Consider the following 16,478-nt stretch of genomic DNA (forward strand, 5'->3'; position numbering starts at 1 on the left):
ATACTATTAAAAACTTGTCATTTTTCGACGGAAATAAAAGTATTAATGGAGAAACGCATTGTTTTATATTGTTTCCATGGTAAACAACCAGAAGAATAAATTATGATTTTTCCCACTAAGTTTAAATGAAAATCTTAATTTTTTTATACTCTAATATGCCTGTGCATCAAAGAAATTTAAAATGAAATAAGAGAAACGTTCCTATGGTAACAAGCTGAAAAACAGGTTTTTTAAAATAATAAATTGGGCCATTTTTGAATAGGTAATATCCAAATATGAAATAATATATAATTCTTTTTATATTTATTGTTAAGAAAAATCAAGTATGTCTTGAACTTGAATGCCACTTGAAAAAAATTAGAATTTTTCCTTTAAAAAAATGCTGTTGCTATAAACTAATTAAAAAGTAAGAATTTCTATATAATTTCTATAGTTCTTAAATGTACATAGCAACAACACGTGTGTGCTATAAGACAAAGGTTTTTTATATATATATATATATATATATATATATATATATATTATGGAATTTAGGTAGATTTAACATGTACAAACGAAAATATTGCTATAAGATTCGAAAATTAGAAACAACAAGTTTTCAACATTACCTTTATTCTAGTTTTAACCTATTTTTTGGCCTTGTTACAATAGCAACGAGTGCAATTTTTTTTTTTTTTACAATTTTTTTTAATGTTTATTGTATGAACATTGGTAGAGATGTAGAAATTAAATAGTTACCCAATTTGGTTAATAAACCTGTATAAACCGATTTCAAAAATCTTTGGTGGTTTTCATGGTAACACTATAAAGTATTTGTTTTTTCCATCAATAATTTTTGAAGAAATAAATATCGACAATATACCATGGGTTGTTTTACATCTTTGATAGCTTATATTATTAAGCAAAACCGTATTTTATGCTACAATGTAGGTACATTGTCGTATAAGCTAATTTTTTTTTTATATTTAGCATAGGTTACAATGACAAAGGTTATCCTCAGCAGCCAATTTTTGTGTCTTTTTTTATTTTACTCTTACAATGTAGCTGTATCCATGTATGAAACATAAACAAAATTGGTGGTATGCGTGGCATGACCTTTACATAAATGTTTGATTCTTGCATATAATTGAATGATTGTAATGTCTTTGTAATTAAATTACATAGCGTGCATTTATGGTATGCACTTTCATATAGTATCAAAAAATGTTTATGACTACATGTGTAACTTTTTTTCAAAATGTACCAGTATGAGAGTGAGAGATACAGAAAGAGAGGGAGAAAAAGAGATTGGTCGAAGAATTAGCCCTTTTGATAAAAAAAAAAACCCCTACAGGATCGAATTTATTAGTACGAGATAAAATGTTTTATCAGTTTGCTGACAAAATATCTTACATTGTTGGTATATTAAAACTGTTCACAGTTGCTATAAGTTACGAATTTCTTTTCTGAAAAACACTTAAAAATGATTTTTGTGAAATATTTCTACGGTCTTTGAATTTGTTTTTGTAAAATATGTAGCACTGAAAAAGAATATTTATAACACAGTAAACGCTACTCATGTCATTTCATTTTTCGGGGGGGGGGGGGGGGGGGGGTAGTTTGCGGTCTCTTTTCAAAGAAAGTTCAAACAATGAAAAAAGTTGATGAGTTAATCAAACTTAATCAGTTAGGCTTACATATACGGTGGAATGCCTTCACTACTGAATTCAAAATCCACTGATATTCCCAAAAATTGACTGACATTGTCTGACATCCACTGTACATTGACTGTACCTCACTGTACATTTCACTGACTTCCACTGTACCCCTCTGTACCCCACTGTACATTTCTACTGAACAGCACTGTATCCCACTGTACACCACTGTACAGTCCTACTGACTTCCACTGTACCCCACTGTACGCCACTGTACAGGGCACTGACCAGCACTGTACCCCACTGTACGCCACTGTACCGGGCATTGACCATCACTGTACCCCACTGTACGCCACTGTACTATTAATTTGAGAAAAAATCGGAATCTTAAATCTTCAGGATATTTTTTTTCTTCAATATTTATTTTTATTATGCTGTATATAGCATTCACATTATGCATAGATACAACCTGACAGAAGAATGCAACAGGTCGTTAAATTTATTTAGTATGTTTTATTTATTAACGTCTATTGTTATTGAATGTTACGATCACAAATTTAAATTATGATAATGTCCATAGCTATCAGGTGAAAGTTCTGAATTTTACATGTTGAATCTGATTATCAAAAAGTGCATGTCAATATGTTTATTCTGCCAGTCATTGGAAAATACCCCCCCCCCCCCCCCCAACCAGCAAGGTACATTATCATTCCTTATTGATGATATACGACAAGCCCTTGTTTAAATGATCGGGTTCTTAATTATTTGTGTCTCATGAGTCGCTTTAACCCACTGAAAAACAGTCAATTAAACACTGAATCCACAAAATATATTCATGCTTGTTCGTGTACACATGTCCGTGTATCATGACTGCGCGCTTGACTACAAAGGTACATTTTGAAGAAAGCGTGCGAGTTTCTAGCTCATATGTTGATTTTTTTTTATTAAAATTATATTTAAAAATTCATTGCAAATGTTGGGTTTTAATTTTGCAAAATAACATATAATGCAGAATGCATTTTAAATTTTAAACACACAGAACGAGAGAGAGAGAGAGAGAGAGAGAGAGAGAGAGAGAGAGAGAGAGAGAGAGAGAGAGAGAGAGAGAGAGAGAGAGAGAGAGAGATATTAATCAAAAATCGATTGGGGTAAGAAATTGATTGTCTATTAATCTGCTTCTTTTACATACCGATTATTTTTCTTAAGTCTCAAGTTTATCTCTGCCAACTAACTCCCGGGTTAAACAAATCTGCAAACTTTAAGTCGAAAAATAAAATGTAGTACGGATAATACATCCCCCACCCTATTTTTCCTCATCCACTTGCAAATTGATATCCCTTGCATGTATATCACTTTCTGACTGTATTGTATTGGTATAATATGTAGTCGTAGAAAAGTTCATTATAAAATCTATGCTGGAACTGGTGGTTGTGATGCCGTAGGGGAATTTTAACATGCTTATTCCTTTCTGACTCCTGGCCTCAATTTTTAGCACTTGTAAATTCATGAAAGAGAAAGAGAGAGAGAGAGAGAGAGAGAAAAAGAGAGAGAGAGAGATAAATCAAAAATCGATTGGGGTAAGAAATTGGTTGTCTATTAATCTGCCTCTTTTACATACCGATTCTTTTTCTTAAGTCTCAAGTTTATCTCTGCCAACTAAGTCCCGGGTTAAAAAAAAAATCTGCAAACTTTAAGTCGAAAAATAAAATGTAGTATGGATAATACACCCCCCCCCCCCCTTTTTCCTCATCCACTTGCAAATTGATACCCCTTGCAGTACTGTGCTATGTCGAAACGATTCATGTTAAGCATGAATATTATAATAAAATTAATGCATTTTTGTTTATTTTTGACCTCGGTGTGGAATAGATATAATTAATCCCACTTTTGTAAGCATTACATGCAAGTAGACCTAGTTGTAAGTAAATAAAAAAAAATCTTTTAAGACAGATTCTAAATGATTATGATCCTAAGGCAAACGGCAACCGTAATGGGTTTTTTAATCAAAAGTGAAAATTCAGATTTTTGTTTCAACAGTGTATTTCCCTGACGTTTACATCTATTTATACCCAGGCTACAACATATATACACAGGTGGTCAGTTTTCACACCTCGACGCAGTCAGCCGGTCGTGTGTATAGTCTGCGCCTTTTTCTGTTTGTTCCGAGTTTTTCATTGTTCCAAGACAGACAAAAGATTTTTATCTGTAGACATACACAAAGAAGGAGACAATGCATCGTCGATATTAAAAATTACTTTTAAGCGTTGACTTTCATTCGTTAAGAATTTAAATGACAATCATTCAATATCGAACTTCAATTCAAATCATTTGAATCCATGGACATTATCCCGTAACTAGAAATAATTTTTTTATGCCAACATTTACATTTAGCCGCTGTCAACATTACTATACATGTTACCGGTGGTACTTTATTCAAATACTAAAATATTTGTACGTTAGCATGGAGAGAGAGAGAGAGAGAGAGAGAGAGAGAGAGAGAGAGAGAGAGAGATTATCTTGTTTGCCATGATACAATATACCAATATACTGGTTTCAGTAAATAAAGAAAAAAAACGAAAAATCAATTTAAAGGCCGAACATTTTTACCGGGTGGTAAATCTCAGGTGAGGAGGGGGGGGGGGCTTAATTTCTAGAAGTGTGAAAGCCTCCGGGGCTGGAAAGTCTACCCGCATGCGGTCGTGAACGCTGCTAATCACTATACACAGGAAGCAAATATTACACAAGATATAAATGATTAGTCAGAATTGGTCTTTGTTTGAATATCTTATTGTTCTAACGATTACGTGTCGTCCGGATTTTCTCTAAGTGTGTAAAGCAAAAGTTGGTAAACTACATGTAATTCTGCCCCCCCCCCTCCCCAAATTCAACTCGGTACATTGTGTTTAGCACTCGACATTGTTTAAGACGTTAATTTTAACAAATATAATTATTGTGTAAAAAAAAACCATACGATCAGTTAAAATGTTGAATGTAAAGGCAGCCATTATACGATGACAACTAATGGAGTTCGTTCACAATGGATCGTGACGTTTTCGTGCAACAAGTTCCAATTGTCTGTATAACCAGTAAATACAGTTTTTATAGCTCATAAGTTTGTTTTAAAAAGAAAATTTTATACGTATGATTTGGGTTGCATGCTCATTCATCTTCGTGGAATGTATTAGGTCACAAACATTCAACATGATTCAAATATAAATTGCGTATTTTCAATTACTGAATAATAGAAATATTTTTTTCATTTATCCGACCTGTACACAATTTACCTATTACGGAAAGAGAAAATAAATATGTTTGCCTATTAATTGAAATGTCGCTTATAATTGAAGAGATGCTAAAATTTAATTGTGATGCAGGGGGTGTTTATGCCTTCCTGACCTTGTTCCATAAACATTTGGGAAGATAGTTACAACATAAGAGAGAGAGAGAGAGAGAGAGAGAGAGAGAGAGAGAGAGAGAGAGAGAGAGAGAGAGTGAGAGGGTGATCTATTTTTTTCTTATTAAAACTATGTAACTATATCATGACAACATTCTAAGCCGTGCAAGAGAAGGTACATGTAGATGTATGACATCTAGTGATAACGAACAGTGTTAAAATTCAAAAGTATATAATTTAAAGTACCGTAACAGAGTGAACTATTATTTGAACAGTGTTCGTTATCACCACATTCCATTTTTAATTTAATTTAACACTATACAATGTACTTATTTTGATACCAGCGACTGCTGGGGGAGGGGGGAGGATTTATAAATATTTAACATGTATAATATCCGACTTGATTTAAATGATAAAAAACGCGTCTAAAATTATGAATATAAAGATAATTTTGTTTATTCATTAATGTTGTATTTTTAAAAATATATATTTCAACTGGATTTAATACTCTCAAGACCACGTATACCCCTATAAGGGAATTGCATAATATCTTGAACAAGGTGTCAGACTGACAATTTACAAGGTTGAATATTGCGACACTCACACCTTTTGATCTACTGAAAGTATGTATACTATACACAGACACTGACTCACTGATCTTCCTGTGAAGTAAAACTTCAAAGACATTTTAAAGTCCAAACCAGTTGGTTATCTTCTCTCTTTTGAAAAAAATTCAGTATGCTGAGCAATATAGTGGATTTTTTTATACCTATAAATTGTAATACATTGTTTTAAATTCTCCGAATTTTAAAACTTTAATGTAACATGTTAACTAATATTTATTAGATAATATTGATAAAATTAAATTCATTGTAAAAAAAAAACCTAATTAAATATTGAGTTACTAAAACATTGATATTGAAATATATATATAAATATTGACCCCTTTTAATTGGACGAGTTGCTATATTTCGTATGATAATTGGATTCTGAGTTTTTAATACATGCACGGATCGGAGGATCGGGGGGGGGGGGGGGGGGGGGGTCAGAAGATAATTCAATTTTTTAAAACTTACATTGTACAACTATCCAAAATATGTCTAAGCTCCCCGAGAAATCGATGATATCCCTGCCTTTTCCCTGACCGTGCATGTAATTATATATGAACTTAAAAGAAATAGAAGCCCATTTTCTCTCTTGTAAGCAATAGGAAAGAATCAAAACAAATCCAGATTTTGGTCTCAAATAAAGTAAATATTCAATTCATTGTTCAAACATATTAATAACTTATAAAAACATAGGTACAGTGGGTTACAGTGGTGTACAGTGTTTGTCAGTACCCTGTACAGTGGTGTACAGTGGGGTACAGTGCTGGTCAGTGCCCCGTACAGTGGTGTACAGTGAGGTACAGTGCTGGTCAGTGGGTAGGTACAGTGCTGTCCAATGGAGTACAGCGGAGTACAGTGGCTCTGTACAGTGGGGTACAGTGGGATACAGTGTGGTACAGTAGCGCTGTACAGTGGGCGTACAGTGGATATACAGTAGGGTACAGTGGTTATACAGTAGATGTCAGACAATGTCAGTCAATTTTTGGGAATATCAGTGGATTTTGAATTCAGTAGTGCTTGTCTGTGAACAATTGACCAACGACCTTGTAGAACTGTATTGCTTGGCGTATAGTGCACATTTGATGACCCAAATATTACGTCTGTTACTTGGAGTAAATTGTTTGGATTTCCTAAGAAAAAAAATTGAACAGTGCCTACAACTTGAATGAAGTTTGTTTCTACAATTAAGGTCTTAAGTGTTAAAGGTTAAATACAAAAATATTTCAATTGTTGTGACCATTTTCGATAAGTTTACCACTTGTGACATCATTGCATGAAGATCCATTATTACGACACACTTTGTCTTGAGGGCTACACACACAATGTCCTTCACAATCCTCAGATTGACAACGCCTCACCAACGACAATATACCCTGGGGTAATTTCTTAAACTTGGAGTGAACGATTGCACTTGATAAACCCACCTATTTCCAAAAGGAAAAAAAAACAACTTTAATACCTACTACTCACATACATGCGTTCAGATCTTTTAGAAAAAAATAACGACTTGAACATAGAATAAATCAACGAACGTACAAATGTATACTGGGTAAATCATTACCTGATTTACTGCCCAGACACTAACATACAAGTGATCATAGGCGCTCAGCTTCTGAGTTGGAATCCTATACGTTTGAACTTTACCCTCGTCGTAACGATCCTTACCATAGGCCTGCACAGTCTCGTAAAGTCTCACTTCCGGTGTAGAACTTCCGGAGACAATCGTAGTTCGAATTTACTCTGACTCTAACCGAGACGTAATAATAGACCAGTGCATAACGCGTGAACCGACAATGACGATTTGTTTTGTGTTTGGGTGTAATCACCAGGGATTACGGCGAACATGCAAGATGTTTAGATTCCCATCCAGTGCCGGGTTGTCAACGAAATGGGAAAAACTATGCAGGTAAACATTATTATAATGTCATTGCAGAACAAGGTAGAATCAGGGAAGAATATTTAGGTCCCTGTAGAATAAACAATGTGAAATTGTTTTAATATGTGTGTATCTAAATGCTAATGTTAAATAAAAACGTTATTACATGTATGTATGCAGACGTAAGGACAGAGCCGTAGTGTTGCAGAGTGACAGGATCTGCAGCTGTCATTTTGTGGATGGGGACAAGAATAATGGCCCAACCATTTTTCCATGGAGTTGTGGGAAACTGTTTGATTTTCCTGATCCAACCAAAATAAATAGGTATGGGATATGTCATATTTACAAAAAGCATAAATTAGTCTTTGTTTTCAATAGTAATATGTAATTTTAAAAAATAATGTTTACTTAATAAATTTTATTCATATGTGTTAGGTATTTTATTTAGAACTGAGAGAAAAGAAAATCAGAAGATGGCTGTTTCCAGCACATCCACATCTGCATTATCAGCCATGCATTGTGCATCATCTATGGATTCAACATCTGCACACATAAATCTGGATCACAGTTACCAGACTTCCTATCATCATTTAAAGGAAGAGAATCAGGTAAATGGTTAGACACTTAAAGCTCAACGATGACAATGAAATTAGTGTAAAGATTACGAATATTACCTGTTTATTATAAATATATATTTGTATTTATCAGAACCTGAGGCGCGAGGTTGAGGAATTAAGAATACAAATCAGAATGATGTCCATGAAGCGAGCGTTCAGAATTGGCGATATCATAGATGACGAGAGAAAGGTACGTTTCAGATATCATGAGTAGTACATGTATTAAAAAAAATGGACATTCGTCATTATCAGATTATTGATACATGCACGTCAATATTTAGTGTTTGAAGTTATGAACACTGGTAGGAATGCATAGTTCAATGCTATATTTAAGTTTTATATACCTTGATGAGATATTATTTACAGATCTTCTGATTTTATCATTGAACACGATACTTTGTGAGGCATTTCTTTTTCAGTTTATATTTTGATAACGGGCCTACTGCTGGACAGTTCATCAGCCTGTGAAAAATGACGGAAATAGTAGAACAAATGCTCTGCCAGGAAAGAATATCATACTGCTTATGTTTTGTACAATGGGTTATTAAAATGCTGCTGGACAGCATTTTCGTTTATCAGAAACAAGTCTGTTTTTAAAACAAAATGTAAAAAATAAAAAGAAATATATCTTCAACACAATGTGTTTCACTGTCATGTTTTAATGTAGATGCTGATGTATACAAGTCTAAGGCCAGACATGTTCCACGCCATTGACGAAATGATGCAGAGATTCCAGGTTAAGTACATTGATGGATGGAGACCATCTTTCATTTCTTTGACAGACCAACTGTTGATGACATTAATGAAAATAACTATGAACACCCCTCTTTTGGACCTTGCAGAGAGATTCAACACAAGTGCATCATCAGTTAATAACATTGTAACTTCTCAAATTTGTGCTATGCATGAGGTTTTATATGAAGGACTCATAGAGAGTCGCATTCCATCTCTACAAAAATGCAAGGGATCTATGCCTACTAGTTTTGGCGATTTTAGCTCATGCAGAATAGTACTCGACGCCACTGAAATCAACCAAGATGTTCCTGGGAATGACATGAGATTGCAGGCCAGCACATACAGTGGCTACAAAAATTCCCACACTGTAAAAAGTGTTACAGGTGTTGCACCGAATGGTGCCTTGGTGTTTATTAGTAAATTGTACCCTGGGAGCACATCTGATGTTGCAATTGTAGAGCACAGCAAAATTTTAGAGCAATTAGCACCCGGTGACATGATATTAGCAGATAAAGGGTTTACTATTCACAAGTTGTTGCCCCAAGGAGTACACCTTAATATTCCTCCCTTCCTTACAGCTAAATCGCAGTACACCCCCAGTGAAGTTCAGCTTTGTAGAAAAATTGCTAAATCACGTATACATGTTGAGCGTGCAAATGAGCGCATAAAAAATTATGAAATTCTTAGACATATCCCTCATCAGTTTAGATACATCAGTACCAAAGTGTTTCAGTTATGCTGTGTACTTGTCAATTTTCAGGATCCTCTTTTGCAGGAAATTGCTCAAAACTTTGTAGGTCAAGATTGAAATGTTAGAAATCAAGAGTATGAATATGTTGCTATCATATTTAATACTTTTATAGCTGTTGCAGATGGGGAACAAATTTATCAAAGTAAAAATCTGTCAAAACAGAAATATTATCCTCCCAACTGAGTTGTTTTGTGATTCTAACAATCGCACAGTCCTTTGGTGTCCAAACCATAAAGTCACACGCAGACTTTCCAGTAATGTGCAGCTGTCCTTGGACCTGATCATGATATTGGTGGTTTTCTCTTAACTTGTATGATTTCACTCCATGGAATTCTTGAAACTCTGTAAGTTAAAAAAACAATTACAATGGTCATGTTTCCAGTCATTTCTACATCATAAATTAAATATCTTCTTTTTTGTGGTTGATCATGCAAAAGACTTTTTTCTTTTTGATATATAAATATTGTATCTATCTTGTTTCAAAATAAAAACATATTGCTCATATAATTTGGAATAATTAACTCTGTAAATGAGTCTTTGAAATATAAAAAAAACCCATTAATCATAATTGTAACCAACCTAAGCAGAAATCATTCAATTTTTCGATAGCTTCAGGAATAGTCATCTCCTTTGCCGAAAAGGGGCATTTCACCTCCAATATTTCTGGTCGAAAGTTATATAACGGAAGCATGTCAGCAAGAGCTGGATCTTGATAACAATATCCAAACAGCGCAGGTTGACGTACGATTCCATCTGGACTTGATCCAAGAACCCCATTTTTGTGAAGCCAGATACCTATTAAGCAACATTGAATTTTCAATGACAAAGTACAAGATAAAAATGAGAATTATTTTCATATTATCAGTTACCTTATATTTAATATATATACATCACTGACAATAATTTTTGCATTATCGGTTATCCTGTACAATAATACCCACCCGTTGGCTCTACAACAGCATCCCCAAAAGTTTTGTATTTCTCAATGGCTATCTTTTCATTGCACATCCCCCAAATGATGGCATCCTTCTTAGAAAGATCATACGCTGAACATAGTCTTTTGTACAAGGAAATTGGATATCTGTGAAAAAGGCATCAATAAGTTAATTAAGTTAGATAAGTTTTAATTCACATAATTCTACATTTACTGATATGTGTACTTTTTTCTGTGAATACCTATTTCTCTTGATTGCTGCCAAAACACAACCAAAGTTGGAGGCTGTCAATCTATTCTTGCGAACTGATGACCACAAGCAGTTATCTTTTTGTCCGATGGTAAGACTGGCAATCTACAAAACATCTCTACCTTTAAACAGCATTCATTAAAAAATACATAATTATTAAGTCATTGATGGTACAATATCTCATTTGAAACTGCATGAATGATTTAATCACCTGCTGAATTTGCTGCTCATTTATCATTAATTTTTGCTTCATCCAATCAATGGGGTTTTCTGAGGAGATGAATTCCTGGCTTGAAATGAGGTCTTCAACAATAGGTAAAGAAAGCCTAGGCACAGGTGGCTCTGGGACCAGTATCCAATGCATTGCTGTTAAATATTAAATAAAAATGTTTTAAAAGATTACCAGGAAAACATAGTCTAGTACCTTTATTTCAAGTAACTGAAATTAAAAAAAATGTAATTGCAAAATATTTATATTACCAATTAATGCATATAAATGTACATGATGTATATAATTACATGAGAAAAGTACTGCTATATAATAAATACATGGTGAAGTTTGAAAACATGCCAGGAAAATAAACATTAAAATGAATGTATTTCACTAAATGTGTAAGGTAAATGCTGTTTTGTTTTATGTATATAACTTGTCACAACTTAACATTTGAGATTTTGCAGATAAAATACTTCTTGAGAATATGTACAATCCATGTTAGTATCAAATAATAACCTTTGCAGAATAAAATGTTAAAAACAAAACAAACTAAATTTGGCATACAAGTTAAAAACATAAAAAAAACAGGTATTGCATCAATGACACTATTAGTCTATTAGAGTTTCCTTTAACATCAATGTCACTGGATAACTTTTCATTTTATATCAAGAGAGTGTTTCTTTATCTATGCATCCTGTCTTGTTTAATTTAAACAAGTAATAATCTAAAATTTTAAATACCGAAACTGGTAACAATGAACTATCAACATAAAGCACCAGATTTAACCTGAAAATCTTCCCACAGATGTCAATTTGTGATATAGGAACTCCCTGTCTCTATCATTAACTGGTCTATTTGTTGCCCTAATGTTTTTTGATAAAATATATACATGTACAGTAAAATTAATAAAGCAAAAACCCATGCTATATTAAACCCTGCAAAAATAAAATCATTAACTGTTTGTATATCATATGCATGTAGAACAGATACAGTTATAAAATTATTGTTTGCTAACCTGTAGTTTACAAATCGATCTGGTGCAGGGAACAGTTCCTCCATTGTTTTGGTTTGGCGAGGTGGTGCTGACTTTGGATTTTTTATCCATGACTGCCTCACATCTGTCTTTGACACGTTTTTATACCTGTTGTAGATTGGATAAAATATGTAGTATATATACTTTCTGTAGTGATATGTTTTTCAACAAATTCCATAAATGTACTTGAATACCAGGTGGTGATGAAATAATTCATCATAAATTACAGCATATACTAATTTTAGTCAATCAAAAGCTATGTGTTTTGAATTCAATACATTGATCAGCTCTGTAGATCTCTATAGAGAAAATTCTGGTTGTCAGAACATATTCTCTCATCAGAGCTACAGATAGGCAATATAGTTTCATTTGCATACCCATAGAGAAGAATGCTGGCCTTGTGATGACATTTATCCTGCCCATTCACACACTCGCAAGTGCTGTCTTCAATATTGTAGTTTGGGCCAAGTGTAATCTAAATATTAACACCCGACAATATATTATCTACATACTAATTTGGGAAGAATGTGTGTCCATATATAAACAACAACCACATAGTTATTGGTATAAATAACATTATTCATTAAAAAAAAATTTACTACTTTGTTACCGAAAATTCGCATAATAGTTAAATTTGACATACCGTTGCATTGTAACTCCTGTCACGCATAGATGCTTGAACTGTGCCACGTACGTATGATGCCTCTTTATCGTACACGAATTTCAAGACATGGTCTGATTGTACAGCAATTTCAGACTTTCTACTAAGTTTTCTAGTCCCAGCTGTGTAGTTCGCCCAATATAAAATAGAAAATGCCATATTCCCCTTCTAACACATACAATCCGACATGTTTGTTTATCTCCAGCAACGAAATCTCGCGAAGTCTCGCCGAACGCTGTGTAGGCCTATTGGTGGAATGGTTGATCTGCTTAGGGGTACCTTCTTTCTGTTAAGTAAGAAATTCTTCATTGTAAAACATGATTTATATTTTTTTAATAACATGACTATATTTCTCAGTCTGCTTAAAGTTAGCAACAATTTGTTTTACAGCATTGAGATCCGCTCCCATGAAAGTTGATCCAATGTTGATAAAATAATGCACTATATCAGAATGAGCATCCACAAATCCAAGCCAAGCCAAATTTATTCCGAACTTCCACCACGACATATATCCTGATACATGGCGATTCAATTCAACATCTACTGCATGATCTGTCTGTACCGCAAACGTACCTTTTTGAAATTTATATAATAGAGTTTTATTATTAAAACTAATCTTTTGAGCAACAATATTTTGAAGTATTTTTCTTTTTTTGGTGTTCTAAAATGCATATTTAAAAAGATTTAAAGAATAATTATCATGGATAATGTTTCCTTTATGTGAAAAGTGAGGTGATTTAACTTTAAAAAAACTTTATAATTCGTATATACTTAGAGCAACATAGAACAGTTATACAAAACTAGTCATAAAGTGATTATTAAAATATATAAAAGATAATAAAACACACTGTCTGTGATTATTGAAAGCATACATGATATCATATCGTACAAAAGATTATCGATAAAGTAAATGTAAACCCAATAATCATCATAAAATTTATGACAAATTGATTTGAAACAGTTCAAAAAAGGGGCAAATTACTTCCTGTTAACAAAAATATTGTACTCTAATATGTTTACGAGACAAATTTGACTGACCTCATTGTATCAACATTAAAACAAAATATTGTTAATTTAAATGAAAACTGGATAACAGTATTTACCTCTACTTGGCGGTGTGCTATCCACTAAAATACCGGAGGACGTAGTCGAAGAACACATCTGTGCGCCATTGCAGGATATAAGTGTTACAAAATACATGACTCCATCATGAAGTAACAGATCAGTCATAATAAAATCTCTTGCAATACCGTTAATCTGAAATACAATATTTAAACATATACTTTTTATGTTTTCACATCACTTAAACGAGTTTCGCCAATCAAAATATTTTGATTCTTACCAAAGTTGAGGACAGTGCAAAGTCGCCTCCAAGATGAGATTTAAGAGATAGATATTGTCTTTCAATGTACGATTCAGGATCTGCTACCTTCCATTCAACTTTTACTGATGACCTATCGAACTGAGTTTTCTCTTCCAATCCAAAATATTGCAAGTGATTTGGACCACTACTTATTTCAGGTGGTGTTGTATCAACCAAAAAGCCACTAGATATGCCATCCACATACAATCCTTTAAATAGGTTTCATATTCAATATCTTTTATCTTTAAATAAAAATCTAAAAAAAATATTTTGGAAAAAAACTAACAGGAGTTCGAAGCTAATTAAAAGTAAATTGTACCTGCTTTATTGTAGGCTCTAACGGTCACGTAGATTCGCTTTGATTCTGGTAGTCCTTGAGAAAAGTTATAAGCAGTTGCTGTCTCAACTAAATGCACACTTTTTTCTTGTAATATTTCCTTTCCACCTGGAGTAGTTCCAGCCCACCAAACATAGTGAGATATTCCAGACTGGGGATCAGAAAATCCGTACCATTTTGCACCAATCCAATTTCTAACAATAGAAAATCGTTATTATTGTATTGATTGAAATGATGAGAAGTACCAAGTCCAGTGGCTGATTTCAAACAAAAATCAAAGATTACGGTTTGTGGATTAATTTTTACCTTATTGATTGGTATTCTATGTCTTCGGAGGAAGTCCCATCAATGACCACACCCACATTTGGAGGACTGTTGTCGACTATCACACCATCTGAGATAGCACTTGTACACAGATCAGCCGTATTACATGCTGTCACAGTGGTGAAGTAAGTTAAGCCAGGACCGATATGTACATAATCAACTTTTATCTCTGCAAGTCAGAACAAAATGAAATCAAATTTATATTAGTTCCGGCTTCAAATAGTAAGTACTTTAGTGCTTGGAATGATAATATCATGCCACTTATATTAACCGTTTACTAGGCCAACTCCCTGCTGTCGGAGCACGTCGTCACAGAACGGGCAGGTACCCATTGTCACAAAATACTCCTTGATCACAGAATGGGGATCATGAAATCCACTCCAAACCACTCTTAACCTGGACATATCCGTTTGATAATCTATATCAATGTTTTTGTCTGCAGACGGCAAAACATCAAGAACATGTCCTTGTAATGGCGGTGAGAAATCCACGATGTAAGCCCACGATGTTGCAATTGTCATCAAATGAGCCTTGTTATGTGCCTTTATGACAAGAAAAGGAAATGATTGCCATTGTCCAAAACAGTTTATGTCCAGTTTTTTCCTTTTCTACTATGATACATATTCTAATATTCAATATTATTTGATTAGTCAATACGTGAATTAATCATTTAAAATAACTGAAAATACGACTTTCTTCTTATTATAAAAAACCGTTATTTAGTTTTTTAGTGAAAACAATTGTGAAACTATTTTAATATATATCATGTTCGATAAATTATTTTTGTGGCATAATTTTGTTGTCCTTCTCAACACACATTGCCATATATATTAAGCGTAGCTTTCGTACAAGGAAGTTTGAGTACCTTTAATAAACTCATTATAACTGTGGCATTGTATTAGCAAACAAACATTTAAATAAAACTGTATCATTAATCTCATGATTAAAAACACAATTTATCATTTTTGCAAACCAATATTGCATATCAACAAATATTGTTTTCGATAAATAGAGGGTTTAGTGATTTTTGCTAACTAAGCTTGCACAAAGTAAACTTTCTTTAGAACCAAGCTAGGTTAGCGCTTTTCAGTACTATCAGTACTTTGTTTTGTTTTTTTATCTGTGAACAACCTTATGCAACGTGGTTCTGATTCAGTTTAAAGCACGATGTTGTGACTTGTTAATTTTTTCCAAAATACTGATAAAAGTATTATGTTTTTATATTTTCCTGGGTGTAAAAAGTTTTTAGAAAATTGAGATAGACAATCCTTTTTACTTGTCCGTTTCTTTTTCTTAGTTTACCTGAACATTTATAAAGTAAGCATGGCCTTCGTTTATATTCAGCCTTCGATTTTCGTTATTGGTTCCACATTCAGAACTTTCTTTGATGAACTCCATTATATCTGAGTGCCCTGGTTGGGAACCAACAGACCACATGAAGAAGTCAATTTCACTTTCAGGGTCTCTGAACACGTTCTTCCAACTAATGATGTAAAAAAAAAAATATCAAAATTTGCTTCAAATTGCATTCAAACGATAAACAAAGTTGTATTAAAAATCATTGTTGATTATACATTACCACGCCTCTATTTCAGATGTTGACGTTATGTGGCGTCCCTGAATAAAAATGGGGTTGTCAGATTTAATTGGTGGACTCGTATCGACAGTTACAGGTGCTGATGTTTGCAGTGTAGATCTACTTGCGAAATCAACAGCTAAAAAATATATCATTTGTTGAAAAAGTAAG

At 33.4% G+C, this 16,478-nt stretch overlaps 3 protein-coding genes across 5 annotated transcripts in view; 1 reads left to right on the forward strand and 2 right to left on the reverse strand.

The window, feature by feature from the left end:
* The window catches only part of LOC128184474 (uncharacterized), a 45,796-nt gene that overhangs the window by 5,605 nt on the left and 23,713 nt on the right, over positions 1 to 16,478 (reverse strand). For both annotated transcript variants that reach the window (XM_052853965.1, XM_052853964.1), the window contains exons 33-45: positions 16,311 to 16,446; positions 16,034 to 16,214; positions 15,003 to 15,273; positions 14,714 to 14,900; positions 14,390 to 14,601; positions 14,050 to 14,279; positions 13,811 to 13,964; positions 13,096 to 13,280; positions 12,955 to 12,993; positions 7,198 to 7,302; positions 6,892 to 7,060; positions 6,653 to 6,766; positions 1,677 to 1,692 (exon numbers count right to left, since the gene is read on the reverse strand). In XM_052853965.1, the coding sequence (XP_052709925.1) occupies positions 1,677 to 1,692; positions 6,653 to 6,766; positions 6,892 to 7,060; positions 7,198 to 7,302; positions 12,955 to 12,993; positions 13,096 to 13,280; positions 13,811 to 13,964; positions 14,050 to 14,279; positions 14,390 to 14,601; positions 14,714 to 14,900; positions 15,003 to 15,273; positions 16,034 to 16,214; positions 16,311 to 16,446 (1,999 nt within the window). The remainder of the gene's footprint in view (positions 1 to 1,676; positions 1,693 to 6,652; positions 6,767 to 6,891; positions 7,061 to 7,197; positions 7,303 to 12,954; positions 12,994 to 13,095; positions 13,281 to 13,810; positions 13,965 to 14,049; positions 14,280 to 14,389; positions 14,602 to 14,713; positions 14,901 to 15,002; positions 15,274 to 16,033; positions 16,215 to 16,310; positions 16,447 to 16,478) is intronic.
* Positions 7,327 to 8,785, forward strand: LOC128184476 (uncharacterized). Of its 2 annotated transcripts, XM_052853969.1 has the most exons (5): positions 7,327 to 7,542; positions 7,693 to 7,836; positions 7,961 to 8,120; positions 8,221 to 8,319; positions 8,549 to 8,785. In XM_052853969.1, exons 1-5 carry the CDS (start codon positions 7,430 to 7,432, stop codon positions 8,558 to 8,560), a joined length of 528 nt encoding a protein of 175 aa, XP_052709929.1. In that variant the 5' UTR covers positions 7,327 to 7,429; the 3' UTR covers positions 8,561 to 8,785. The 2 variants fall into 2 exon arrangements, with proteins under 2 accessions (XP_052709929.1, XP_052709927.1); XM_052853967.1 differs by having other exon boundaries at positions 7,328 to 7,542; positions 8,221 to 8,784.
* Positions 9,684 to 12,157, reverse strand: LOC128184475 (uncharacterized). The gene is made up of 6 exons (XM_052853966.1): positions 12,029 to 12,157; positions 11,011 to 11,165; positions 10,792 to 10,904; positions 10,557 to 10,696; positions 10,195 to 10,410; positions 9,684 to 9,957 (listed from the first exon to the last, which is right to left on the reverse strand). Exons 2-6 carry the CDS (start codon positions 11,161 to 11,163, stop codon positions 9,722 to 9,724), a joined length of 858 nt encoding a protein of 285 aa, XP_052709926.1. The 5' UTR covers positions 11,164 to 11,165; positions 12,029 to 12,157; the 3' UTR covers positions 9,684 to 9,721.

This window comes from Crassostrea angulata, chromosome 5 (assembly GCF_025612915.1).
Source record: "Crassostrea angulata isolate pt1a10 chromosome 5, ASM2561291v2, whole genome shotgun sequence".
In the NCBI taxonomy this organism is placed as follows: Eukaryota; Metazoa; Mollusca; class Bivalvia; order Ostreida; family Ostreidae; genus Magallana; species Magallana angulata.